This window comes from Phacochoerus africanus, chromosome 7, assembly GCF_016906955.1.
Source record: "Phacochoerus africanus isolate WHEZ1 chromosome 7, ROS_Pafr_v1, whole genome shotgun sequence".
In the NCBI taxonomy this organism is placed as follows: domain Eukaryota; kingdom Metazoa; phylum Chordata; class Mammalia; order Artiodactyla; family Suidae; genus Phacochoerus; species Phacochoerus africanus.
Window position 1 is genome coordinate 68,345,785 of NC_062550.1, and position 26,644 is coordinate 68,372,428.

Genomic DNA, 26,644 nt, shown 5'->3' on the forward strand with positions numbered 1-26,644 from the left:
TCTTTCTTTTTTTTGGCCGTGCTCATGGTGCTCAGAAGTTCCAGGGCCAGGGATCAAACCCACGTCACAGCAGTGACTCAAGCCACAGCAGTGACTCGAGCCACAGCAGTGATAAGGTGGCTCCTTAGCCTCCTGTGCCACATGGGAACTCCTCAGTGGATTGAATGGGGTTCCCATCTCTAGGCCCCCCATACCCCATCTTAATATGCTTTTGCTCTAAACAGTCATCCACTGACCCAGCCTCTCTGCTGGTTCAGAGAAAAGTCTGTGTCTGATATGGTTAGACCCCCCCTGCCAGTTTGTCTGGAGCAGTTACAGGCAGGGAGGCTGCAGGGTGTGGCCATTTCTGAGGTTGACGGCCAAGGTTGCCCTTTATAGCTTCTAGGGAATATAGCCATCGGGTGTCTGCTGTGGAAGTGACTTCTAAAGAGAGGGGCAGGGGTCCAAGGGTTCCAGGAGGAGCGTCTCCAGAGTGGGGTTCTTATTTTTTGAGAACAGCTGATCAGCAACGGGAAAGTATTTTGAAAGAGCCAAGTGCTCCCCACACTCCCCAGGAGATAATTCCATCATCGGGGTGCTGGTGAGAGCACCGTGAGCACAGAGAGTGGGCTTTGCGCTGCTCGGGGTCCACCAGGGCCGGGTCTTCTGAGGTCTAGACCTTGTGGAGCCTGTGGAGCCAGAGCTGCATGTCCCCTCTAACCACAGGGCAATCAAGCGGTGACACGCCATGTGCCAGGCAGGACTCTAAACGTGTCCGCTCACTTAACCTTCACAGCAGCCTGGGGGGGATGCTCTTTTTCTACTGCAGTGAGGACACTTTTCAAGGTCACGTCACTAACAAGCCACAGGACTGGGGCTTGAACTCAGGAGTTTGGGAGCCGGCGTCCACCCTCTCAGCTGCTTTGCCATATTCCTCTGGGCGTCTGTGGGTTCTGCTCTCTCCATGTGGGGGTCCTGTGGGGGGCGGACTGTGGGTAGATGGTTACTGCCCACTTTGCTGGGGCAGGTGTAAGAATGCCCTTGCTCTTTGTGACGGGCAGTTCCCCAAAGCATGGTTCCTGGGGGACCGTTCCCTTTCTTGAGCGTAAAGGTTAAGAGCAGGAGCTTTTGGAAGTTCCTGTCATGGCTCAGCTGGGTATCCATAAGGATACAGGTTCGATCCCCGGCCTCACTCAGTGAGTTAAGGATCTGGTGTTGCTGTGAGCTGCAGCATAGGTCACAGATGTGGCTCAGATCTGGTGTTGCAGTGGCTGTGGCGTAGGCCGGCAGCTGTAGCTCTGATTGGCCCCCTAGCCTGGGAACGTCCATATGCTGTGGGTGCAGCCCTAAAAAGCAAAAAGCAAAAAAAAAAAAAAAAAAGCAGGACCTTCCAATCCTGCCTCTGCCTCCTCCTGGGAGGCGTGGTCTGATGAGTCAGTTAAGTTTCCGTTTCCTTACCTCTGGGGGTTGTGAGCTCTTAACTCCCAGGGAGCGGCATCAAAGGCATAACACTCAGGTGATGAGTAGGGCACACAGTAGGTGCTCAACGAATGGCTGTCATTATCATTAACATCAAGGAGAAATGCTTTTGCCCATCCCTGCCCATCCTTGCTAACATTCACAGCTTCAAAAGCCACCAGCATTGCTACAGCGTCCCAGGCTTTGGGACTTCAGAGATGCCTGGAACACAGCCCCCTGGTGAAGCAGAGGAGGAAAGGTATATTCGTAATTAGAACAGATGTTTGTGAGCAGAAAATATACTTTTGTTTGCGGCAGGAAGGGAAGGCAGTGACCATATGGATATCACTGGGGGCCCCAGGGGACCAGGGCTGGCAGCCCTAGGACGCAGTTCTGGTCATCGAAATGTTACACTGATGTTGCCCTTTCCCCACCCTGTCTCCCAGCACTGAGCTGCCCCCCGGGCCAGGTGTACCTGCAGTGCGGGACCCCCTGCAACCTCACCTGCCGCTCCCTGTCTTACCCGGATGAGGAATGCGCTGAGGACTGCCTGGAGGGCTGCTTCTGCCCCCCAGGGCTCTACCTGGATGGGAGCGGGGACTGCGTGCCCAAGGCCCAGTGCCCCTGCTACCATGACGGCGAGATCTTCCAGCCCGAGGACATCTTCTCAGACCATCACACCATGTGGTAAGCCGAGCTGCAGGACCGGGGACCTCAGGCATGGCAGGGCTGCCCAGTGGTCCTCCCTCAGTTCCTGGGTGGGTCCGCTGAGGCCCAAGACTGTTGCACAGCAAATCGGGAGCAAAGCTGAGATCTAGCCCAGGTCTTCTCACTGCCTTACTGTGCCAGGCTCCAGGCGGAGTAATTCATGACCCAGAAGCCAGCTGTCACTCGTGGTGCCCCGTTTTCCTGCCCCAGGTCTCAGTTTCCCTTTTCTAGGAAAGGAAATGGGAGCTCTCCCTGTCCCTCTTCCCTTCAGCCTCTTGTAGGTGTTTTCAGGCCCAAGCACCTGAGCCAGAAGGAAATACACCATAGCAGCATCACCTCGGCGGTGCGTGGCTGTCCTGGTTAACTTTGAGCACTTTGCCTAAAAACGGCTGCAACTCACGCACGCTTCCTGCTGTCCTTCACCCAGGCCCTCTGTCCGGGTCAGCTTCAGCAGGGCTGTCCCGGTCAGTCTAGAAGAAATTTGTAAAAGGAGTTCCCATTGTGGTGCAGTGGAAACGAATCTGACTAGGAACCACGAAGTTGTGGGTTCGATCCCCGGCCTCCCTTAGTGGGTTAAGGATCTGGCGTTGCTGTGAGCTGTGATGTGGTCACAGATGTGGCTCAGATCCTGTGTTGCTGTGGCTGCTGTGTAGGCCAGTGGTTGTCGCTCTGATGAGACCCCTAGCCTGGGAACCTCCATATGCCTCGGATGTGGCCCTAAAAAGCAAAAAAAAAAAAAAAAAAGGAACAGCGTGAGGGCACTTCATAGGTGGAGAGAAGGTAAGCTTGGTTTTGGCCTTGATGACTCTGAGTTACCAGGAGGTCGTCTTGATGAATGAATGGAACCAAGAGCTGGAATTACAGGTTTGGAGCTTGCCTGGGAGATGAGGGCTGGAGGTACCACGTTTTAGCCGTGAGAATAGTTAGGCTTCTGTGGGGAGAAGACCAGAGGGCATAAGAGGTCTGAGTCCAGAATCTGAGGGAATGTTCAGAGGCCCACAGGAGGACAAAGGCCAGAGGACAAAGGCCAGCAAAGGGCAGGACCAGAGGAGGCCCTTGTCATGGAGGTGAAGGGGACAGGGGAGCAGTGACATCTTCTGCTGGTTTGGGTCCTTGCCTGTAGCCCTGTGGTGGTTTTACTGTCGTTGTCGGGCTGTAGTGTTCTGGGCGATTCTCTCTGGGACCTGAAAACAACACTGTTAGGCAGGGCTTGCTTTTTAGGTCAGGAATTTGAGGCTTAGGGAGGTGATTGCTTTCCCCAAATCATCCTGGAAGTGGCTGGAACCCAAGGGACTCTTAACTCTTCATGTTCCATGGAGCAGAGGCTGTTGAGTTGGGAGATCCGAGGGTCATGGTGGCCCTCGGGTTTCAGGAGCATGGTGAGGAAAGAAGCAGGAGGGTTGGTGTCTGGGGTGACTCGGAGGGCAGCAAGGGTGGCTGGTTATTTTATCAGAGGTGCAAGGAAGCAGGGCCGGGGGTGGCCCTGGCTTTAGGGCCTTCTCAAGTGGCCTCCTCCCAGCGTCCCCTTCAGGCACCAGGGCTGAAAGCTATAGACCCTCCGTCTCTGCACTTTTTCTGGAAGATTGGGTCTCAGGGAGAATGTGAGCCAGAGGCCTGTGTGCAACTGTTTTCTTTCTTTCTTTCTTTCTTTCTTTCTTTCTTTCTTTCTTTCTTTCTTTCTTTTCTTTCTTTCTTTCTTTCTTTCTGTGCATTCCCACCATTCCTCTATTTTTATTTATTTTATTTTATTTTTTAAACTATTTTATTATTATTATTATTATTTTTGGTTTTTTGCTATTTCTTGGGCCACTCCCGTGGCATATGGAGGTTCCCAGGCTAGGGGTCGAATTGGAGCTGTACCACCAGCCTACACCAGAGCCACAGCTACGCTGGATCCGAACCGCGTCTGCAACCTACACCACAGCTCACAGCAACGCCAGATCCTTAACCCCCTGAGCAGGGCAGGGACCGAACCCGCAACCTCACGGTTCCTAGTCGGATTCGTCAACCACTGCACCATGACGGGAACTCCTTATTTATTTTTTAAATTGTTATTTCCCCAATACAATTGTTTTTTCTACTTTAAGCATGGTGACCCAGTTACACATATACGAAACATTCTTGTTTCTCACATTATCATGCTCCATCAGAAGGGACTAGACACTTATGATGTCTAGGCACTGGTTGTCTAGGAACTCCCAGTCGGCTGCTTACTTTTATGCTTTAGACAACACGGGGAAGAGTAAGCCGCACTGGGGCAAGTGCTAGAGATGGTAGGAAGTTTTCAGCACACACCATTTCTCCAGAGCATTCGTCTGGTCACCCAAACAGCCATCACAGTGGATTGAGTTCTCTGGGTAGGCCAGGTGTGGGCCAGGAGTTGATTTCTCACCTACCTGCAAGGCTCTGTTTGCTTTTTTGTTTTTAAATTAAGTTTGGGGGTCATGACCAAGTGACAGATAGAGATAGACCATGGCATTTGAGGGAGGATATTTTTTGTTTGTTGGTTTGATTTTTTTTTTTTTTGGCCACGTCCGTGGTGTTGGGAAGTCCCCAGGCCAGGCATGAAACTTGCCCGGCAGCTGCAACCCAAGCCACAGCAGTGACAATGTCAGATCCTTAACCCCCTGAGTTAGCAGGGATCCCATGGGGAGAGGGTATTTTTAAAGCAGATGTTAGTTAAAAACCAGAAGGCAAGGACCTGCATTTGCCCAGAGAGGGAAAGGGCTGATTCCATTCTTCATTCAATGAAAGTTGATGGAATAAATGGCACATTAAAAATGGTCAAAGTCGGAGTTCCCGTCATAGCTCAGCAGAACGAATTTGACTTGGAACCATGAGGTTGTGGGTTCGATCCCTGGCCTTGCTCAGTGGGTTAAGGATCCGGCCTTGCCCTGAGCTGTGGTGTAGGTTGCAGATGTGGCTCGGATCCCATGTTGCTGTGGCTGTGGTGTAGGCCGGTGGCTACAGCTCGGATTATGCTGCGGGTGCGGCCCTAAAAAGCAAAAAAAAAAAAAAAAAAAAGTCATCATAGTCAGAGAAATACAAATAGAAACAAAGGATATCTCCTCATAACTATTAGACTGGAAACACCTGAAATCTGGAAAATGCTAAGGGCTGTCAGGGCTGTGGGACACGCGGCCTCTGATTTGCTTGGGCTCTCTCAACACCTTCCCCTCATCCGACCTTAAGATAAAGACCAAATCCTTCCCATGGCCTCCCAGGCCCCAGGGGATCTGACCCCTGTGACCTCTCCCTTCTGCAACACCGAGTCTTCTTTTAGTCCTGAAGGTGCTTGGCTCCCTTCAGGGGCAAGGCCAGCTGCACCTGGGAGCTCCCCCGGCCCAGTGGATGCAAATTGGGATCCAGAGCTGGGAGTCCCACCTGGCTGTATATACCAAAGAAGTTCTCACCCAGCTTCCTGGGGCACGTGCGTGAAGATGTCAATCCCGGCCTTGTTTGAGGTGGCGAGGAGTCAGGGACAGTCTGTGGCTGCCACTGGAAAGGGGGATACACACAGAGTGGCATGCAGCCTCAGAAGCATGGGACAAGGAGGACCTCTGTTAACAGGGATGAACCTGAAGCATGTGATGCTGAAGGAATAAAGGAAAAAACCCAGGGTGATATGTCAGTAATACCCTGTCTGTAATTAAACGTAAATGCCTGCAGAACAACTGTATATTTTGTAAGGATATTCTAAAACAGTCAGAGATACACTAAATAGAACACATTCGTACTGCTTCTCTATTAACCCCACATTTAGCAGTTTATTTTTATTTTTAAGTGAGAATTGCAATGATTTTTAATGTTTATTGATTGATTTATTTTGCTGTTTAGAACCACACCCATGGCATATGGAGGTTCCCAGGCTAGGGGTCCAATCGGAGCTACAGCTGCCGGTCTACACCCCAGCCACAGCAACACGGGATCCGAGCTGCGTCTGTGACCTACACCACAGCTCACAGCAATGCCAGATCCTTAACCCGCTGAGCGGGGCCAGGGATCGAACCCACAACCTTATGGTTCCTAGCTGGATTCGTTTCCCCTGTGCCATGATGGGAACTCCACATTTAGCAGTTTAAAACGGCAGACACTCACACAGTTCCTCAGGGCCAGGGCCCAGAGCAGCTTAGCAGGTGGTTTTGGCTCAGCCTTTCTCATAAGGCTACCATCAAGCTGTGGGCTGGGGCCACAGTCATCTGGAAACTTGCCTGGGGCTGGAGGGTCCATTCCCGGCCCATTTGCTTGGCTGTTGACAGGAGGCCTCAGTCCCTGGCCGGGTGGACTCCTCCACAGGGCTGCTCATGACGTGCTCCTGCAGTGAGTAATGCAGGGGAGACACCGATGGGGCTGCCTCTTCTGTGATAACCTTAGGGTCACATGGCTGTCACTGTCCCGGTGCAGTACCGGTCACACTGATGCTCCAAGGAAGGGCATCCAGATGGAAGCTGCCTCTTCTGTGATAATCTAAGAGTCACGTGGATGTCACTGTGGCTGCGCCGTGCTGGTCACACAGATGTCAGTGGAGATCCTGGGAGGGTGTGAATACTTGGGGGGGGGACGGTCGTTGGAGACTGGATACCATAAAAATAGTCGCCCACGTTAGGGGAGGGAATTGGGATTGGAGGATCAGAGTAAAGGAAAATTAAGGAGAAATTATTGAGTGCTTCATGCAAAGCCATATCTGGACGCCGGAGGGAGAATATGGGGCGTGGACCAAGATGTCAGTCACGGGCTTGTTTGTGATGCTGGGCAGCGATGGTCCATCCTGACTTCTGCTCTCTCGGGTTTTATAGTCAGTGACAGATAACCACTCAAATGCATGTAAAGATACAAATGCGGTGGGCAGAAAAGTACGTGGTCTATGCAAGCTTGAAAGTGGGTAGGGACCAAGGCGGTTTTGTGTGTGTGTGTGTGTGTGTGTGTGTGTGTGTGTGTGTAAGTGACGTCAGATCAGAGGAAACTGCAGGAGCCCTTGTGTCTGAGGGAAGCAGTGTACCTTCAAGATTAAAAGAAAGCCAGGGGGATGGAGAGGGGAGGGGAAGCTGGGGTCAGACCTGGGGGGGGGCAGGGATTTGACTTTCATCTGAAGCCTGTTGAGGGGAAGCTATTGGAGTCCAAACAGGGATGGGACATGATCAGATTTAGGTTTTGAGAAGGTACTGGGGCTGCTGGGAGGAGCGTTTTGGAAGGAAGCTAGGAGAGAGGCTTTTGCGCGGTCCAGGTGAGAGGTGAAGGTGTCTCAGGGCTGGAAATGGAGCTCGGCTGTGGATTCTCAGCACACAAGGGATTGGGGGTGACTCAGATGTGCGGGAGGGAGAAGGCCGTGTCGGGGCTGAGCCCTGGTCTCCCATGCATGGTGGCTTCTTCATTCCATGAATCTGAGCCCTGGAGGAAAACTGGCTTTGGAGAGGCAAGTGGAAGGTCAGTTTTGGACCCAGGAGCTGGGAGTGCCTTTGAGACGCCACCAGTGGTTGTCACGTGGGCATTTGAATATATGGATCTCAAGTTCAAGGGGGAGATGGGAGCTGCAGATATGGACTTGGGAGGCCTCTCTGTCTCTGAGGCTGGAGGTGTGAGCGGCAGCACACAGTGTGAGAAGAGGGTGTCTAGGCTGAGCCAGCAGAGGGGCTGAGCTACGGTGAGTCTGAGAAGGAGCCGCCAGGGAGACGGGGGTGCGGAGGGAAACCCAGGGTGGGGGGATGTCTTGTTTTCTTTTCCTGGAAGGATGGGGCTGTCAACAGGGGTGACGAATGTTGAAGAGGATCGAGTAAGGAAAGCAGTGAAAACAGTTGCGCTGGGTTGAGTGACGTGGAGGTCGAGGGTGGCCTTAGCATCTGTGTCTCAGATGGGTTCCAGGACGGGGAGCCAGGTGGAGGGAGCAGAGGGTGGGTGGGAGGCGGGCTGGTCCTCTAAGTGGGGCTGTGACCTTCTTCTCTGCAGCTACTGTGAGGATGGCTTCATGCACTGCTCCAGGGCCGGAGCCCCGGGGAGCCTGCAGCCCGAGGTGGTTCTCAGCAGCCCCCTGTCCCACCGCAGTGAGTACCGCCCCCCTCCTCTGCCCAGACTGGGTATGGTTGGGAGCTGCTCATGTGCCCCACTTCCAGGCCTGGACGTGCCTTTGCACGTGCACATCCCAATTACCGAGGCGGGAAGGGTTTTACTTTGTGTTGGGGGAAGATTGAACTGCCCACCAGCTGAACCAGGGAGATGGCTCTTCTGACCACGGGGACCTTGGCCCAGGGAGGCTGCCTTGACTGTGGTGAAACCACTCTTCATGAGGGCGTTCCCGTCGTGGCACAGTGGAAATGAATCCGACTAGGAACCATGAGGTTGTGGGTTCAATCCCTGGCCTCACTCAGTGGGTTAAGGACCCGGCGTTGCCGTGAGCTGTGGTATAGGTCGCAGACGTGGCTCGGGATCCTGCATTGCTGTGGCTATGGTGTAGGCCAGCAGCTGCAGCTCTGATTCGAACCTTAGTCTGGGAACTTCCATATGCCACGGGAGTGGCCCTAGAAAAGGCAAAAAGACAAAAACAAAGAAAAAAGAGAAAAAGAAACCATCCTTCATGACCAGGTGTCCACTGACCAGGACACCTCTTTAGAAAGCTTCTCAGATGAATATGAGATAGGGGTATGGACCCATTGCCCTCAGTGTGAAGGTCCTAATAGTTGCGGGCCCAGGATGGAGGAGGGGTTGAGCTGGCCTTCTTCTGGGTCCTCTCTGCATCCTCACTTGGTGGAAAGGGCTGGGGAGCCCTGTGGGGTCTCTTCTAAGGGCGCTAATCCCACGTGTGAGGGCACCACCCTCACGACCCAGTCACCTCCCTGAAGCCTCCCCTCTCCCAGGAGCATCACTTTGGGGAGCTGGGATTTCACTCCATGTGAATTTTAGGGGAACGCAGACATTCAGCTCATAGCGGATCTCAAGGTCCCAGCACCCCTCTGCCTCTCTTCTCCCCGTTCTCTCTCACCGCAGCTTCTTCCTCCCACACACCACCCTCTCTGTTGCATTCTGCCTCTTAGGTTTGTCTTTCATGCTTCTCTTGCTCAGGGTCTTCCAGCCGAGTCACTGAAAGCTATCGTTTCTTCAAAGTCAGGAAACCCCTAGAATTGGGTGCCATTTGGAAAAGCCGTTTAACGTCTTAGGGTTTCAGTTTCCTAACAGAAATTCCAATATGGAAACAAGGCTGGCAATTCTGGCTTTCCTGTCCTTAAGGAAATGTTATATCTGCGAGACATAAGCGCACTTCAGCGGGACAGTGTTTGGGAAAGACAGCTGTCAGTCAGTCATCTGCTGCCATCGTTTATTCAGTCAGCCAGTGAGACCTGCTCACTGTCAGGAAATAGATCAGTGAACAAAGCAGACAAAACTCCTGCCTTCATGGAGTGTGTATATTCTAGTGTGTGGAGTGGGTGGGGTGGCCCTCAACAGAGAAGTAAAAGAAATGGTACATCACATGGTGATCGGGTGGAGAATGACACAGCAGGTGCGGCAGGTGGGGGTGTCCAGAGATGGGGTGTAACAGATCCGGATAGAATGGCTGGGACAGCCAGGGGCTGGGCAGAGGGTGTGAACAAAGCCCCCTGTCAAGTTTGGGGACTAAATTAGTTGGAACTATTTTAGGAAAGGTCATGTCGGGGCCAGGGTTCCTTTCAGCACCCACACCCTGGTCCTTGAAAGCCTGGCTCTGGATGTTTCCGTGCCGCATCCTGATTCGGGGCAGTGGGCGCAGCACGGTTGAGGGGGATGAGGACCTTGGGCCGTCAGAGGGATGCTGAGCTCGGCAGGGGCTCTGCAGTGTAGACAAAGGTCAGAGGAGTAGATGAGGCTGGGGTCCAGGCCTGCGCAGGGCACCTGGCTGGAGGTTGGGTGGCATCTTGTCCCAGGGACTGGGCAGCCTGAGCCTCTGGAACCGAGTGACAGCGCGCAGGGGACAAAGGATGAGTACGAGGCAGGTGCGTCGACTCCTTCGCTGACCCCTCTCTGGTTTTCCTGACTCCCAGGCAAGAGGAGTCTGAGCTGCCGGCCCCCCATGGTCAAGCTGGTGTGTCCCCCTGACAACCCCAGGGCTGAAGGGCTCGAGTGTGCCAAGACCTGCCAGAACTACGACCTGGAGTGTGTGAGCACAGGCTGCGTGTCTGGCTGCCTCTGCCCTCCGGGCATGGTAAGCCTCCCAGGCTGCAGAGACATAGTGGCCTTCCACGTTCCTGCGGGCGGAGGAGGGCGACGTGGGCTGTGGAGCCAGAGGGAGGGAGGCACAGGAGCTGCACCGGGATGCAGTGGGGCCGTGTGGTGATGAGTGGGAGGGTGGGGGCATGGTCTGGGGGTGGATGGCATCCTCTGGGGCTGAGCCAGCAGCAAGGGCAGGGGAGGAGGTGGTAGGAGATTGTCTGGGGTCGATCCTGATGCGAGCTGACCAAACTATGCCCTGGGAAGCAAAGCAAGTATTTCTAGAAAGTACTTTTAGGTGAAAATAGGCATTTCCACTGGAATTTTCCCAAGTGCTGCTTTCCATCACTTGAAGATGAGAAGATGCATGCACGCAGGTGCACACCCATTTGCATAGGATTTGCATATACATGTATAACTTTCTTCCTTTTTAAAAAAAGTGTTTATTGGAATAGAGTTGACTCACAATGCTGTATTAGCTTCAAGTCTGCAGCAAAATGAACCAGTCACACACACACACACACACACACACACACACACACACACACACATACGCATACACACACTTGCAGCATATGGAGGTTCCCAGGCTAGGGGTCGAATTGGAGCTACAGCTGCCAGCCTACGCCAGAGCCACAGCAATGCCATATCTGAGCTGTGTCTGTGACCTACACCACAGCTCATGGCAACACTGGATCCTTGACCCACTGAGCAAGGCCAGGGATTGAACCCACAACTTCATGGTTCCTCATCAGATTCGTTTCCGCTGTGCAACAACAGGAACTCCTATCCATTCTTTTTTGGTAAAACTTTCTATTTCTAGAGAAGACGGGGATGTCTCTGTTGTGCCATTAGCAAGTCCCCGGTCCAGCAAGTCCCCTCCCCACGCTGGGCCTTGTTTTCCTCCTCTGTAAAGTGAGTCATGAGGTCTTGGCCCGCTCTTCATATCCCATGACTAGGCTGGGGCAGCAAACACACACCCTTGGCCATCCATTCCCTGGAGGCCACGTGTGGTCCCCCAGTGCCCAGGACCTCCGGGTGGTGGCATTGGTCTGAGCATACCCAGGCCCCCTTCCCTCCCTCCAGCTCTAATCTTAGGACTTTTTTTTTTTTTGTCTTTTTGCCTTTTCTAGGGCCACTCCCACGGCATGTGGAGGTTCCCAGGCTAAGGGTCTAATCAGAGCTGTAGCCGCCGGCCTACACCGAAGCCACAGCAACTCGGGATCTGAGCCATGTCTTCGACCTACATCATAGCTCACGGCAACACCGGATCCTTAACCCACTGAGCAAGGGCAGGGATCAAACCCGAAACCTCATGGTTCCTAGTTGGATGCATTAACCACTGCGTCACGACGGGAATTCCAGGACATTTTGTATATTAAATATCCATAGGTTACTCTTGTCATCCTGAAGGATGCGACTTTTGGATTTTTCTCTTTCAAATGCATCCTGTCTTCTTGCTTTCTCTGACCCCAATTCTCCACACCCGAATGAGCAGTGAGGGGGTAGGGTTGGGGTTGGAGTTGGAGAGGCCAGAATTGGCAGGGGTGGGGCGGGATGGCTCTCCCATGGCTGTAAAGGGCATTCATGATGTCCAGGCCTTGGCTTGAGGGTGTGTCTGGACGGTGGGAGCCTCCAGGATTCTGTCAAGAAAACTCGGACCCATTGCCGAGGCCCCAGGATGGCTGCGGCATGGGGTGTGCAGGGCAGACAGCCTCTCTCCCTTCCTCCGTCCTTCTCTCCTCCAAGACGGACAGACCAGGTGTTATTTCCTCTCCCGGGAGCTTTTACGTGCTCCCCTCTGTCTTAGCCTCTGAGGACTCTAGAACTGTCTTTTCTGATGAGGGGGCTGGAAGCTGGCCAGGGAACACCCCCAAACTGGAAGGTCTTGTTTGGTGCCTAAGCAGGAGGCATAAAGGAGGAGGAAACAGACCTGGGAGGGGCAGGAAATAGGAGCATGGAGGGGAAACTGCCACTTTGTTCTTTTTACCCGGAGGGCCTCTTATTCTGAGGGTCCCTTCTCCGTATGGAGGAGAAATTCTCCCGACATCAGAGAAGGCTCTGGTGAGAAGAGGGATGACACTCAGGAGGCGGTCAGCATCAGGGCTCTTTAAAAAGAATGTTTTTCCCCCATGAAGGAAATAGTGCAGAGAGTCTTCAATATTACTAGGCTCAGTGATTGCATTATTGTCCCGAATCCCCAGCGGAGAGCGAGGCCCCAGGTGCAGGACGGGGACACACCATGAGCCATTCGTGGGCTCCCCCTGGCCTCTGGCGGGGCACTGGACACCTGTCAGGTGACCTGGCGTCTCTCACCCCAGCCACGGGGGCTTCTGATCTCGAAGGCTCGCGGTGTGAGAGCCTGGGCTGTGTTCACGGCGGCTTCATTATGATGTGTCTCCGTTAAATACTAATGTGCACATTGCTGAGGCCAGAGGGGCAGGGTAGGAAAGTTGGGGAATTGATGAGGTGCGAGGTGCTGGCTGCTGCCCGGGACACGTGTTCTTGGCCACCGCACAAAGGACAAGGAGCCACACGTGCTGTTTGAGCCCACGGGCCAGTGTGGATGTCCTACCCAGTTGTGTTTCTCGTTCAGTCATCCCTTGTGGAAGGTGGGAGCTTGTGGCAAGTCGCCGAGGGTTTGGGGAAGGGGTCAGAGGTCTTGTATTCTGAGGACCTGAGAGGAGGGGGAAGCAGCGCTTTCCTGGGGGCAGATCTCTGAGGAGCAGGAAGAGCCCCCGAGTAGAAACAGGGTCTGAGGGCCACACTTCCAGCCTGGCCTCACTGCTTCTTGCCTCCTTCCTTTGGCACAATCACTCACTTTCCCTGAACCTCAGTTTTCTCATCTGGAACATAGGCATGTAATTCCTATTCCACCTTCATCACACGTGACCCTATGGAGTTGTCTGTGAACATACATTTTATTTTATTTTATTTTATTTTATTTTATTTTATTTTATTTTATTTTATTTTATTTTATTTTATTACTTTATTGTTTTGCTTTTTGGGGCCATACCAGTGGCATATGGAAGTTCCCAGGCTAGAGTCTGCATCAGAGCTGCAGCTGCCGGCCTACACCACAGCCACTGCAACGTGGGATCCAAGCTGCATCTGTGACCCACACCACAGCTCACCACAACACTGGATCCTTAACCCACTGAGTGAGGCCAGGGATCAGACCCACATCCTCATGGATACTAGTCAGGTTCTTAACACACTGAGCCACAGTGGGAACTCCTGAAAGTACTTTTAAAACCAGAAAGTTTTATAGAATCGTGGGAATAGTTTTCGTTCATAACCAAGGCTCAGTCTCAGAGGCTGGGCCGATCCCCTGCTCAAGTCCACGGGAGTGACTCATGAAAGGCCCATGTTCAGCAGTGTCCAATCTGTTGTGGACCAAAGCTTTTGTGAATTCTTTTTTTTTTTTTTATTTTTGGCTGTGCCCATGGCATATAGAAGTTCTGAGGCCTAGGATCAAACCTGTGCCTCAGCAGGGACCCAAGCCATTGAAGTAACATAGCCAGATCCTTAACCATCAGTTCCTGCCACTGGTGCCAAGGTCTGCTTGCATAGAACAAGGGGAGGGGCTGCTTTTGACAAGGTCAACCCCCTGATGGATGGCCGGTGGAGAAGCTGTGCGGATTGGCGCCCCAAACTTCCAGGCTTGAATCCGGGCTCTTGGCATTAACTTCACTGAGGGCCAAGTCACTTAACATCTTGGTGTCTGATTTTTCCCAGATGTAAAATTGGATCAGAAAGGTTGTTGAGGGGACTGGAGGTGACAGTGGTAGGCACGTGGAAGTCGCTTAGTAAGTGGTGACTTAATGACCACAGTTGCAAGAAGTTTATGGAGGAAAACTATGAATCACATTTTGAATAGAGATGCTCTAGGAAATGAGCGCACACTGGGAAAAATTTTTGGGCTTCAGGATCCACATGTAGGACCCACTAGATCAATAAAATGAGGGGGGTGTACTAAAAATTTCCCTGAGTCTTTTTCAAAAATGGTTCACAAATTGAGTGAACCCCTTGCCTTTTAAATTAGAATTTTACCTGCTTCCGCCACAAGGTGGCAGCAAAGCACAGCCCGCTGCTGGGCTCACTCCAGCCACAGCTGTGATTGTCTCCAGGCAGAACGTTAGGGAGTTCCCATTGAGGCTCAATGGGTTACAAACCTGACTGGTATCCGTGAGGGTGAGGGTTTGATTCCTGGCCTCACTCAGTGGGTTAAGGATCCAGCGTTGCGGGGAGCTGCAGTTGTAGGTCCCAGATGAAGCTCAGATCCCATGTTGCTGTGGCTGTGGTATGGGCTGGCAGCTGCAGCTCTGATTCAACCCCTGGCCTGGGAACTTCCAGGTGTGGCCCCCCCCAAAAAAAGAAAAAAAAGATGTCACGAGTCAAAAGATGAACAAGAGTGACAACTATTTCTGCTTGTTTTCTTCTAAAGTCTTTGAAGGATCTTTGTTACCTTTATTCCTTCTGGCGTCCCAAAGGGACAGGCTCTGGGCAGGGATGGTTCTCTTTATTTTAAACATGAAATTTAAATAAATGACTTGCCATAAAATTCATTGGGAGGGGCTGCCTGGGCCAGGTGTGTGGGACTTTTTGCCAGTGGGTTGACTGCCCTGGGGAGAGGTTAAAAACATGCAGCATGAGGGCCACAAGGCCTGGGAGCCCTCTGCCCAGCCTGCCCTGCTGGGTGAGGGCAGGTGAGCTGGTAGCTTCCAGGCTGTCCCTGGCATCCTGAGTGGCTTTGTCTATGGACTGTTTCCCCAGAACGAGGCTGGTTGTCTGGTCTCCATTAACTGTGGCTGCGAGGGTTGGAGGGCCTGTCGGGTCTGCAGACCTGATAGTCATTCTCAGAGGGGCCACGAGGGGGCAGGCCTGGGACTTAGAGCTGAGCAGCTGTGGGGATGTGGGGTGAAGCCTGATCTGAGGCCTTTGGAGGCTCCGGTGGAGGGACGTTTCCCAGCCATCCCTGCTCCTGCCAAGCTGTCAGCCTCCCTGCGGGGCGCTCTATGTCTTCCAAGGACATTGTGGTCCCAGGAGGAAAGAGCCACCAGAGTGTGGTCCACCTGCAGCTTCCTCCCTCCACTCCCATCCTGCCCCTTCCCGGGGGCCGTGGGGACTCAGGACACTCCGGATGCTGTGTGAGGGTGGTGGCTGAGTAGTGGAGGCGATGCTTCCCACTCCTTCCAACACACCTCATGTACACACACAGGCACACACAATACGTACGCACAGACACACAGAGGCGTACACACATGCACATGCACACGCATGCAAATACATATATGCACAAACGCTGCACACGTATACACGCACGTGCATATAGGACACACTATACACATGCACACACAGGCACACATGCACATGTACACACACATGCACATGCGTATATGCACAAATACAATACACATGAACACACACCCACACATTCATATACACATAGGCACACACACACACATGCACATTCATATAGTCACATGTGCCTGTACACACATTTGCACACATATACACACACATGCATCTCCCCTCTCACAGGCATGCACATATATATACACATGCACACTTATACACACACGCAGGCACACATACACAGATGCATACACACATATTTGCAATGCACCTACACATACACAAGGCATCTACACATATACACACATATACACAAATGCATAAGCTTATAGACACACATGTGCATACAAATACACATGCATACACAGGCACACACACGCACAGGGTTTTAGCCTGTGATCCTTGACATGAAAGCCCTTTGTTCAGCCCAAGACACCCTGTCCCAGGGCTCTGTCTGCTCCCGGCCCAGGGAACCCAGGCTTGTCTGTGGCATGACGGGGTCACAGCTGCTGAAGCACCCAGACCAGCAGCTTCTCACCCTGCGGGTAGCTTTGATCCCTTCACTCAGGGTCACGCCAGAGCAGGCGTCCAGGGCTGCCTCCTGGGGTTGGGACAGAAGCAGATCAATGTGTGGGGTCAGAGTGAGTTTGGGCAGCTCTTCCTGAACCCCCAGGGCCGGAGGGTCTTCATTCTCCTCCCTGGGCCCTGACATCCCTGAGGGTAAAACATCACAGTGAGGTCTCCCCGGTGGAGGGTAGGCCCCGTGAGGGGGGCGCAGACCCACGGGGGACGGGGTGAGGAGGTGCTCGTGAGGCTTGAAAACCCTCAGCCTCTGGTTGGGGACCATCCCTGCCTGTGGCCAGTATTTAGCTCTTACCTCTAGGGCATTAAATGCATGCTTAGCTAATGAGTTCATTGCATTAAATATAGTACCCATTTTCTTCAGTTACTAAGCATTACTCCTGCTGCTGATTTTTGAGGAGTTCCTGTCGTGACACAGTGGTTAACGAATCCAACTAGGAACCATGAGGTTGCGGGTTCAATCCCTGGCCTCGCTCAGTGGGTTAAGGATCTGGCGTTACCGTGAGCTGTGGTGTAGGTCGCAGACGCGGCTCAGATCCCGCGTTGCTGTGGCTCTGGTGTGGGCCGGCGGCTACAGCTCCCATTCGACCCCTAGCCTGGGAAACTCCATATGCCGTGGGAGTGGCCCTAGAAAAGGAAAAAAAAAAAAAAAATCAGCAGCATAAGTATTTCTTCAAACTTGTAAGAATTTTTTTTTTTTGACCACACCTGCAGCACGTAGAAGTTCCTGGGGCCAGGGGTTGAACCAGAGCCACAGAAGTAACCAAAGCCACCGCAGTGGCAGCACTGGGTCCTTAACCCACTGAGCCACCAGGAAACTCCAAAAACTTTTAAGATTTTGATAGCTCCACAAGACACCATGGCCTGGAGACTCCTTAATGGATTTAATCAATTTCCTATTGTTGAACCCTTGATTGCTACCATTTTTTTTTGGAATGATAAATAATTATGCATTAATCTTTGTCCACAACTCCGTTATCTATGGAGAAATCTTCTGGGGGAGTTTCCTGGGTCTAAGGCGAACATGTCAAGGGCTTCTGACACGTGTTACCCAAGAGTCTGCTGGGTCCCAGGGCCCTGGCCCCAGCGGCATATGAGGGCAGAGGGGGTTGGAATGTAGCTGATCTGGGGAGGGTCAGTGTAGACAGGAGCTGGTCTCCAACCCCAGCCTGAAGCCGCTGTCTTCCCAGCAGAAATTACTTGCTTCAGTCCTAAGACCTTTATTTATTTTTTGTTTGTTTGTTTGTTTGTTTTATTGCTCAATGAATTCATTACATTTATAGCTGCACAATCATCATCACAACCCCATTTTATAGCATTTCCATCCCAAACCCCCAGTGGTTCCCCCCACCCTCCCAAGCTGTCTCCTTTGGAAACCGTAAGTTTTTCAAAGTCTGTGAGTCCACATGTAAATGAAATGAGAACACTCCCTAACACCAGACACAAAAATAAACTCAGCATGGACTAAAGACCCAGCTATAAGATCAGATACCATAAAATTCTTAAAGGAAAACATAGGCCAAACACTCTCTGACATAAACGACAGCAACATCTTCTCAGATCCACCTCTTAGCGTAATGACAGTTAAAACAAAAATAGACAAATGGGACTTCGTGAAACGTAAATGATTCTGCACAGCAAAGGAAACCCTAAACAACACAAAAAGACAACCCACAGAATGGGAGAAAATCTTTGCAAATGAATCAACTTAAAGTCCCTAAGACCTTTAAATTGCTTTCCCTCAGGTCCGGCATGAGAACAGGTGTGTGGCCCTGCAAAGGTGTCCCTGCTTCCACCAGGGCAGAGAGTACGCCCCGGGGGAGACGGTCAAGGTTGACTGCAACACTTGGTGAGGCTGGGAGGGGCTCTGGGGGTGCGGGGTTGCAGATGGAGACAAGACTTGGCGGCGGGGGTGGGGGGAGACGCCAGCTGCTCCTTCCCTTTCCTCTGTTCCTCTGTTTCTTCTTCTGTGACATAGGAGAATCTTTATCATCTCGTGCGCTCACCCCACACGGATGCTCCTAAGAGAACAGTGTTTCTCTGCAGGGAGATGGGGCTTGGGGAGGATGAGGGCGGGATCTGTCACTGCACACGTGACCAAGCTGCCCCTGGGCACGGGGTGGCGGCATCCTCCCCCAGCCTTGTGCTGCCCCCCAGGCACATGGCCAGTGTGCCTGCCTGGAAAGGGACCTTGTGAGGGTGGCTGGTTCTCCTCCTTCCTCTGGGCCATCTTTCCCAAGCCCCTGGCTCTGCTCCCTTGCCCTGCCTTTCTTTGGGGCTGGCACTTTTAGGGAAGGGCCCCGGGTCCTGGCAGGGAGGGGCCGGAGGTCTGAGCGTCCACCGCTGATGTCCCTCTGTTACGGGTGGAGGGATGCCCGCTGCAGCGAGTCGCTGTGGGTTTAAACATGCAGCTGCACACACAGGCTCTCTCCTGGCAGAAGTTCGCGGCTAGTCACCGTTTCCCAGGCCCAGACCTTTCCTGCCCTTCTGGCCTCATTTGTCCCCTTCGCCTCTGAGGGGCTTTTCTGTTCTGTAGAGACCCTGTGGTCATTCCCAGGGGATGTCCCAGGAGGCTGGGCCTTAGCACGTCCGGAACAGGTGGTGACAGTGGACCCCAGGTCACCTCGGATGATTTGGGCCCCTCTTTGCCGTTTCCCCCTTGTGACTGGAGGGCAGCGTGGCTTCTATCTCCTCCCGAGCCCCCTGCTCTGACGTGTGCCTTGTGGGCCTGGGGGAGGTTGGAGCCACAGGCTGCAGACCCTACTTCCCGAGGCCTCCTGGAGGATGGGTGGCGCCCTGCGGACCGATGCCTGCCCCACCCCCACCCCCGAGGGCCCCGCTCATCCTCTGCTTCCCACGCCCAGTGTCTGTCGGGACCGGAAGTGGAACTGCACGGACCACGAGTGCGATGCCTCGTGCTCGGCGCTGGGCCTGGCCCACTACCTCACCTTCGACGGGCTCAAGTACCTATTCCCCGGAGAATGCCAGTACGTCCTGGTGCAGGTGAGAGCCGGGCACGAGGGGGGCGCTGAGGCCAGGAGGGGCTCCAGAGCCAGACTCCGCAGTTCTGTCTAGGAAATGGCTCTGGGGGGTAGTTTCACCAGAGTGGTTTTCCAGACCCCCCTCCCCAGAAACTCAGGTGACCTGTCTTCCTCCAGCTCATCTGGACACCGGTGCAGGGGCTGGACGGGGGTGCTAATACATTGGCTGGTAGCAGAGTGGGGCAGGTACCAATCCTAGCACAGGGGGATGAGAGAGAAAGGCTTCCTTTCCTTCCGGCAGATGCAGCCTCCATCAGGGGCATGGTGGGGAGTGGAGCCCAGGCCGCATCTCAGCCCCCATCCCCTCGTTGCCAGCACCCTTGTGCAGTGCACAGCCCACACGGCCTGATGCGGCCGCCCTGGTTGAAATGACCTGCGGGGTTTACGGCCTGCCCTCTGATTCTCTTCAGTTCTATTCTATTCTATTATCTCCTTCTCCACCATTTTCATTTCTAACCTAGTGCACTCAGCATGGGGAGGGGGTGACAGATATGGGAACAGAAAGTCTTGCTGCCTGGAAGGGTAAGAAGCAGTCCAGGGAATCCTAGCCAGTGAGGGAGGGCTGCTCTGCCCTCCTCTCCCACCACATGGCTTTGTGGAAGTTTCTCTTGCTGGTTGATGCCTAGAGTACGGGGAGTGAGCCCCCTCCCCACACACAGCACAAAATGGTTTCACCCACACCCAGGAACCATCCCCCACTAAGGCTTTCCCATAGGTCACATGAGGAAGCCCATCTTTCCGGTTATCCGTCTGCCTCGGCCTTGGTAGAAAAACACGAGGTGACTCCCCAGCCAGGTTTCTATCTAGGCATCCGGAATACGTGATAGTTTAGTGCAACGAGGAGCAGCCGGTCAGACTCACCCCCCAGCTCTTCCTTCCCCGGCAGAGTGGCCTGGCTGGGCCAGTGAAGGGCCCCCTCCAAGTCCTGCCCCCTGTGGCTTGCTGGTTTTCCCACCCAGGCCTGTGCGTTGTCCCCCTTTGTCTGGGGTCCTCCTCCCCTCCTCCTTTGGGAAGTGTTCACTCTTTCTCCAGAAAAATCTCAGCTGGTGTCAAAGCGCTTGTACCTCTGTTCCCTCTTTTAATCTAACAACCCCATTTTTTCATATATTGCATCTTTTTTAAAAAAAAATTATAGTTGGTTTACAGTATTGTGCCAATTTATGCTGTACAGCAAAGTGGCTCAGTTTGTGTGTGTGTATATATATATATATATATATATATATATATATATACATTCTTTTTTATTTTTGTTTTTTAAATTATTTATTTATTTATTTATTTTTGTCTTTGTTGTTTTTTTAGGGCCACCCCCGCAGCATATGGAGGTTCCTAGGCTAGGGGTCTAATCGGAGCTACAGCTGCTGGCCTACACCACAGCCACAGCAATGCCATATCTGAGCTTTGTCTGTGACCTACACCATAGCACTTGGCAGCATGGATCCTTAACCCACTGTGCCAGGCCAGGAATCGAACCTGAAACCTCATGGTTCCTAGTTGGATTTGTGTCTGCTGTGCCATGATGGGAACTCCATACATTCTTTTTTAAAATAGTCTTTTCCGTCTTGTTCTATCCCAGGAGATTGGATGTAGTTCACTCTGCTGTAAAGTAGGACCTCATTGTCTATCCCTTAACCCAACACAGACCCGTTTAACCTAACGATCTCATTAACCCAACTCATTAACATAACAATCCCATTAACCCAATACAAACCTGTTTAGCCTAACAGTCCCATTAAGCTGTCTGATCCATCTTACAGAAGGGCACATGGTGTGTGTGGTGTATGTGCGTCTGTGTTTGTGTGTATGTTTGTGTGTACGTGTGTATGTATGCGTACGTGTGTGTGTGTGTGTGTGTGTGTGTGTGTGTGAGGGTCAGAGAGGTAAATGACTTAACGTCATCCAATACGTGGCAGAAACAGGGCTCACACCTAGCTTTCCTGAGCGGGGTGGTTTCCCATCACACCACGGGGACAGCCACCAGGGGGAGTGTTTGCCAGAAACACACCCCCGTTTCTTCCTTTCCCTGTAATCCACCTGCGAGGACCAGGGCTTCCTCCTCCTCCGTTCCCAGCTAGGGATGGTAGCTCAGCCGGGTTGCTGTTGTCCAGCCATCTTTGGTTACAGTTCTGGGCCATCCGCAGGGGCCCACCAGAGCTCAGAGCCGCCGAGTGCCATGTGGTCTGCCGCCGGACACCCGGCTGAGGCTGAGCTGAGGGCTCTGGGGGGCAGTGGGCTGATGTGTCCACACTCCCTGTCCCTGTCTCCCCACTGCTCTCCCCTGTGCCCCTTAACCCCCAGCCCCAACCTGGCCAGAGGCACCTGGTTCCTGGGTGACAGCTGAGGATGACACATCTGTGAGACACCTGAGATGACCAGACACCAGTCTGCTGATCTGGGGAGGGGGAGCAGGGGTCGTATTTTCTCTCCTGACGCCCCTCTTTTCCCAGGATTACTGTGGCAGCAACCCTGGGACCTTCCGGATCCTGCTGGGGAACGAGGGGTGCGGCTACCCCTCCCTGAAATGCAGGAAGCGAGTCACCATCCTTGTGGACGGAGGAGAGATTGAGCTGTTTGATGGGGAGGTGAGTGTGGCCTGGTCCCTACACCCCCACACCCTGTGGGGGGTGCATCTGGCTGACAAGGAGGACAAGGCCAGCTGAGCATCTGTGCAGGACAAGTGGATGGAGTATCGTGCAGCCATTAGAGATGAGGTAGCACTGTATCTCCTGACCTGGCCGCGTCCTGTGAGGAGGGCAGGTCGCAGACGGCGACGGATTATACATCCGTTTCAGTAAAAGGACGTGCAGACGTGTGCGGGGATGATGTGTAACCAGATGTCTCCGTGAGCGTTGGAGGAACCAGGGCTGACCTCCTGCGGGGAGTGGAGATCGGAGTGTGGGGGGCGGGGAGGCTCTCATATGTAGATGTGAATATACACACACATATATATTATATATTCACACTTGTGTATGTTATACATACAACTTATACACACATGATACATGCAGATATATTACATGTACCTATGCATTTATATTATGTACTCACATTTATAAGTATTTAATATGCAAGTGTATACACACATATACACACAAATGCATATGTAATATATTCACATTTATAAGCATTAAATACACAAATGTATACACAGATGTATACCTATATATACCTATATTTATATGCATTATATATACAATGTCTACATAAACATATACACATATATTATGCACACAAATATATTATAATACATATGCATATATATCCACATTCATCAGTATTGAATATACAAATGTACACACATATACACAAACATATATACATATATAATATACCCACATTTATATGCATTATATAAAAATATATACACACATATATACATACAATATAAAAACATGTGCACATATATACACATATACGTATATATCATACCCCATGTTTATATATTATGCGCAAATGTATACACACATGTACATACATTTATAGTCTATACAAACATATATACACACACATATAAACATATATCCTGGGAAGTGATGGTGTTGGGGGTATATAATATATGTGTGTTTGTATGTGGGGTGTGTCCCCAGGGAGGCGATCTTTGGGAGGGTGACAGGTTCTCCACATCAGCCTCAGTCTTTGGGGTTAGATGGTGAGCAGGGCCTGCTGAAGGGCGGAGAGGGCTTGGCTTGGAGTCAAGGGCTCATGTCCCTTGGAGGCTAGAGGCTGGGATTCCTGCCTCCAGTGCCGAGCTCCTCTGCCTTCCTGCCCAGCTCTGATTCCTGATGACAGGAACTCGGGAGCCAGAGATGGAAGCAAGGGGGAGAATCTAGTCCTCATTTTCATAAAAGGGCAGATTTTTAAATCAGTTGTTTAGAGGTGTTTAAAATCATTGCTGCCTTAAAAACCTGTCTAGGAGTTCCCGTTGTGGCGCAGTGGTTAACGAATCCGACTAGGAACCATGAAGTTGCTGGTTGGATCCCTGGCCTTGCTCAGTGGGTTAAGGATCCGGAGTTGCCATGAGCTGTGGTGTAGGTCGCCGACGCGGCTCAGATCCTGCGTTGTTGTGGCTCTGGCATAGGCCAGTGGCTACAGCTCCAATTTGACCCGTAGCCTGGGAATCTCCATATGCCGTGGGGGTGGCCCTAGAAAAGACAAAAAGACAAAAAACAAAACAAAACAAAAAAAAACAACCTGTCTAGGAGACCACATATATTTAATGATCAAGTATCCAAAAAATTATTTCCATGACATGATGGGTGATCTTCTACCAATGGGTTTCATCCTATTTTTAGTGTCATAATTACAGCTTTGCTGCCCCCTCTATTACCATCCCTTATCCTAGGATTCTTGGAGCCAGGTAGGTGAGACAGTTGCCGCTCTGGCCAATGGGGGCAAATGACCATCGGCCCTGGGGGGCCGCAGGTGTGGGCGGGGGGAGCTGGGCCTCACGCGTATGAGTCCCCGTCCTGGTCTCATGCTGCGTCCTCCCTCAGGTGATGGTGAAGAAGCCCCTGAAGGATGAGACTCACTTCGAGGTGGTGGAATCCGGCCGGTTCATCACTGTGCTGCTGGGCTCCGGCCTGTCCGTGGTCTGGGACCGCCATCTGGGCATCTCTGTGTTCCTGAAGCAGACGTACCAGGTAGGTGGCCCTCCTCGGCTTCTTCCTTGTGGCGCCATATATATTAGATGCCACCAGCTCTGGGCAGGCCGACGTTGTCCAGGTGAGGGGCTCCCCATCCACAGTCAAGTAGGGCTGGGACATGCCCTCCTCAGACCTCGTACGCCATCATCGAGGTAATGCTGAACCAGCTCCTCTTCTGCTCAGACCCTGGTTTCTACTGCAGCCTCCAGGGCCCAGGCTGCCTAGTTGGCCATCCAAGGGACAAGGCCTGCTGCCTGTCTTTGTGCAGGACCTTAACCTTAATGGGGGGAGGGGGGGTCAGTGCGGAAGCTGGGAAGAGGCCTTGGCAAGGTCATGGCTTTGCTGGTCATCCTGGTCTCCTTCTGGCTCTCCCTCCCCGCTCCATCCTCCTCTTCGTCAGACGAGCCTGCCTCTCTTGCTGCCTGGCAGCCTCCTTCCCCTGACTGAGAGTCTGCTGTGAGGTTTGCCATGCTCCCTACTTGTCCCACAGGAGCAGGTGTGTGGCCTGTGTGGGAATTTCGACGGCGTCCAGAACAACGACCTCACCGGCAGCAGCCTCCAGGTGGAGGAAGACCCCGTGGACTTTGGGAATTCCTGGAAAGTGAGCCCGCAGTGCGCTGACACCAGAAAAGTAAGTCAGGGGCTCCATGTGGACCATGGGTGGTGGTGGGTTGGCCTGCGGAGGGATCGGGGCTGGGGGAGTGGGCCTCCTGGATGCTTGTGGGCTGACTGTTGGGGGGCCATCTGCCTACTGCCCCCGGTCCCCAGGTGCCACTGGACACGTCCCCGGCCACCTGCCACAACAACGTCATGAAGCAGACGATGGTGGATTCCTCCTGCAGGATCCTTACCAGCGACATTTTCCGGGACTGCAACAGGCTGGTGAGGGCAGCGGGCGCCTGGGGGCAGGGAGCACCAAAGGCTGGCCCAGGGGCTTGGGAGAGGCGCTTCTGAATGGTGCTGTGTGGAGCCTTAGAAACGGCATCTGCTCACCTCTCTTGGCTTCAGGCAGAAAGAATAACTGAGGGTGTAGGAGCGCAGCAGTGCCCAGCACATCCTCCTCCTTCTGCACCCTGGGCCTCAGCCCACGCTGCTTCTTCAGCCTCAGACCTAGGGTTTGTCCCCCACAGGCTGTTTTTTCTCCAGCACTCGAGTGGGGGGCTTCCTTCCTCTCTTCCCATCCCCACCGTGTCTCTGCCCACCCCTCCTGGGTTCCATGTCTTGTTTCACTGAAACTCTTTTCTGGCCTGAAAGCCCATGATTTCAAGTCCTCATTTTATGCCGCTTTTGTGTCTTTGTCTCCCATGGTGATAAGGAATTCCCCGAACAAGGTACAGTGCAGTTTTCCCTGTATGAATATCCAGATGCATGTGTGTGATGTGTAGGTCCGTGTGTGTGTGTGTGTGTGTGTACATGTGCACACACAGCCCTGCACACACACAGCCCTGTATGTGCACACGCTGCTCTGTGCCATTGCCCTCATGGGAGGGACTGGTTGAACACCTGCATTTCTGCTCTCCATCTGTCCATCCAAGGATTTGCAGGCTCTGAAGGATGCTTAGGATTCCCTGGTTTGGTGGAGCCCCTGGGCACCTGGGCTGGACGAGTGGAGACAGGACGGTCAGGGAAACCAGCCCTGGGCTCAATGACCCCCCGCTTCATGTCCAGATTCATTCCTATCACATCTTCCCCAAACAAGGCCGGAGTGGGGAGCGCATCTGGGGGCAGGCGAGGACGGGAGGTGGTTACTGTGACTGACTGGGGATGGTGGGCTGGGGCGGGGGGGCTGCCCCTCCATGCAGACAGGGATGCATGCGGCCCACAGCACCTCAGCGAGGCAATGCGAGAGGGTTCTGATGTGTTGCCTCAGTCTCTTTGCTGGGTGCAGACCAGGAAGGAGAGTGACCAGCATGTGTGTGTTGCGTATGTACAACATCCACACACTCAAGAGGGTGGGAGTGGGTTATGGGGGTGGACGGATGGCTGGATGGCTGAGGAGGTACGTGGACAGGTAGGGAGAAAAGAAGAGTCCGTGGGCACATCTATTCTCTGGAAGGCTGGCAGCGCCGCTGTATTCCTCTTTTCTTGCTGGAATCCCAGTGATAACGTGGGAATCCTGCCTTTTTTTTTTTTTTGTCTTTTCTGGGGCCGCACCCACAGCATATGGAGGTTCCCAGGCTAGGGTTCGAATCTGAGCTGTAGCCACTGGCCTATGCCAGAGCCACTGCAATGCAGGATCTGAGCCACGTCTGCGACCTACACCACAGCTCACGGCAACACGGGGTCCTTAACCCACTGAGCGAGGTCAGGAATTGAACCTACATCCTTGTGGATGCTAGTCGAGTTTGTTAACGGCTGAGCCACGGCGGGAACTCCAGAATCCTGCCTTCTTACCCATTCCCTCCTCGGGACCCTGGGCTCACGTCCCTCCTTCTTCCCTGGAGCCCCTTTCCCTACTCGGACTGCCAGAACTTTCCCACCCAGACTAGGGGCCAGAGCACCCAATCGGGACCCAGCCTCAGGCCACCTGTGTCCCCCTTGCAGGTGGACCCTGAGCCCTATCTGGATGTTTGCATCTATGACACCTGCTCCTGCGAGTCCATTGGGGACTGTGCCTGCTTCTGTGACACCATTGCTGCCTACGCCCATGTGTGTGCCCAGCACGGCAAGGTGGTGACCTGGAGGACAGCCACGTTGTGCCGT

General features: G+C 53.0%; 1 protein-coding gene across 1 annotated transcript in view; it reads left to right on the plus strand.

The window, feature by feature from the left end:
- The window catches only part of VWF (von Willebrand factor), a 136,737-nt gene that overhangs the window by 57,647 nt on the left and 52,446 nt on the right, over positions 1-26,644 (plus strand). Inside the window, exons 16-25 of the mRNA XM_047787770.1 lie at positions 1,884-2,124; positions 8,089-8,183; positions 10,152-10,312; positions 18,003-18,106; positions 19,122-19,260; positions 21,746-21,880; positions 23,792-23,938; positions 24,432-24,572; positions 24,710-24,823; positions 26,486-26,642. Of these exons, the coding sequence (XP_047643726.1) occupies positions 1,884-2,124; positions 8,089-8,183; positions 10,152-10,312; positions 18,003-18,106; positions 19,122-19,260; positions 21,746-21,880; positions 23,792-23,938; positions 24,432-24,572; positions 24,710-24,823; positions 26,486-26,642 (1,434 nt within the window). The remainder of the gene's footprint in view (positions 1-1,883; positions 2,125-8,088; positions 8,184-10,151; positions 10,313-18,002; positions 18,107-19,121; positions 19,261-21,745; positions 21,881-23,791; positions 23,939-24,431; positions 24,573-24,709; positions 24,824-26,485; positions 26,643-26,644) is intronic.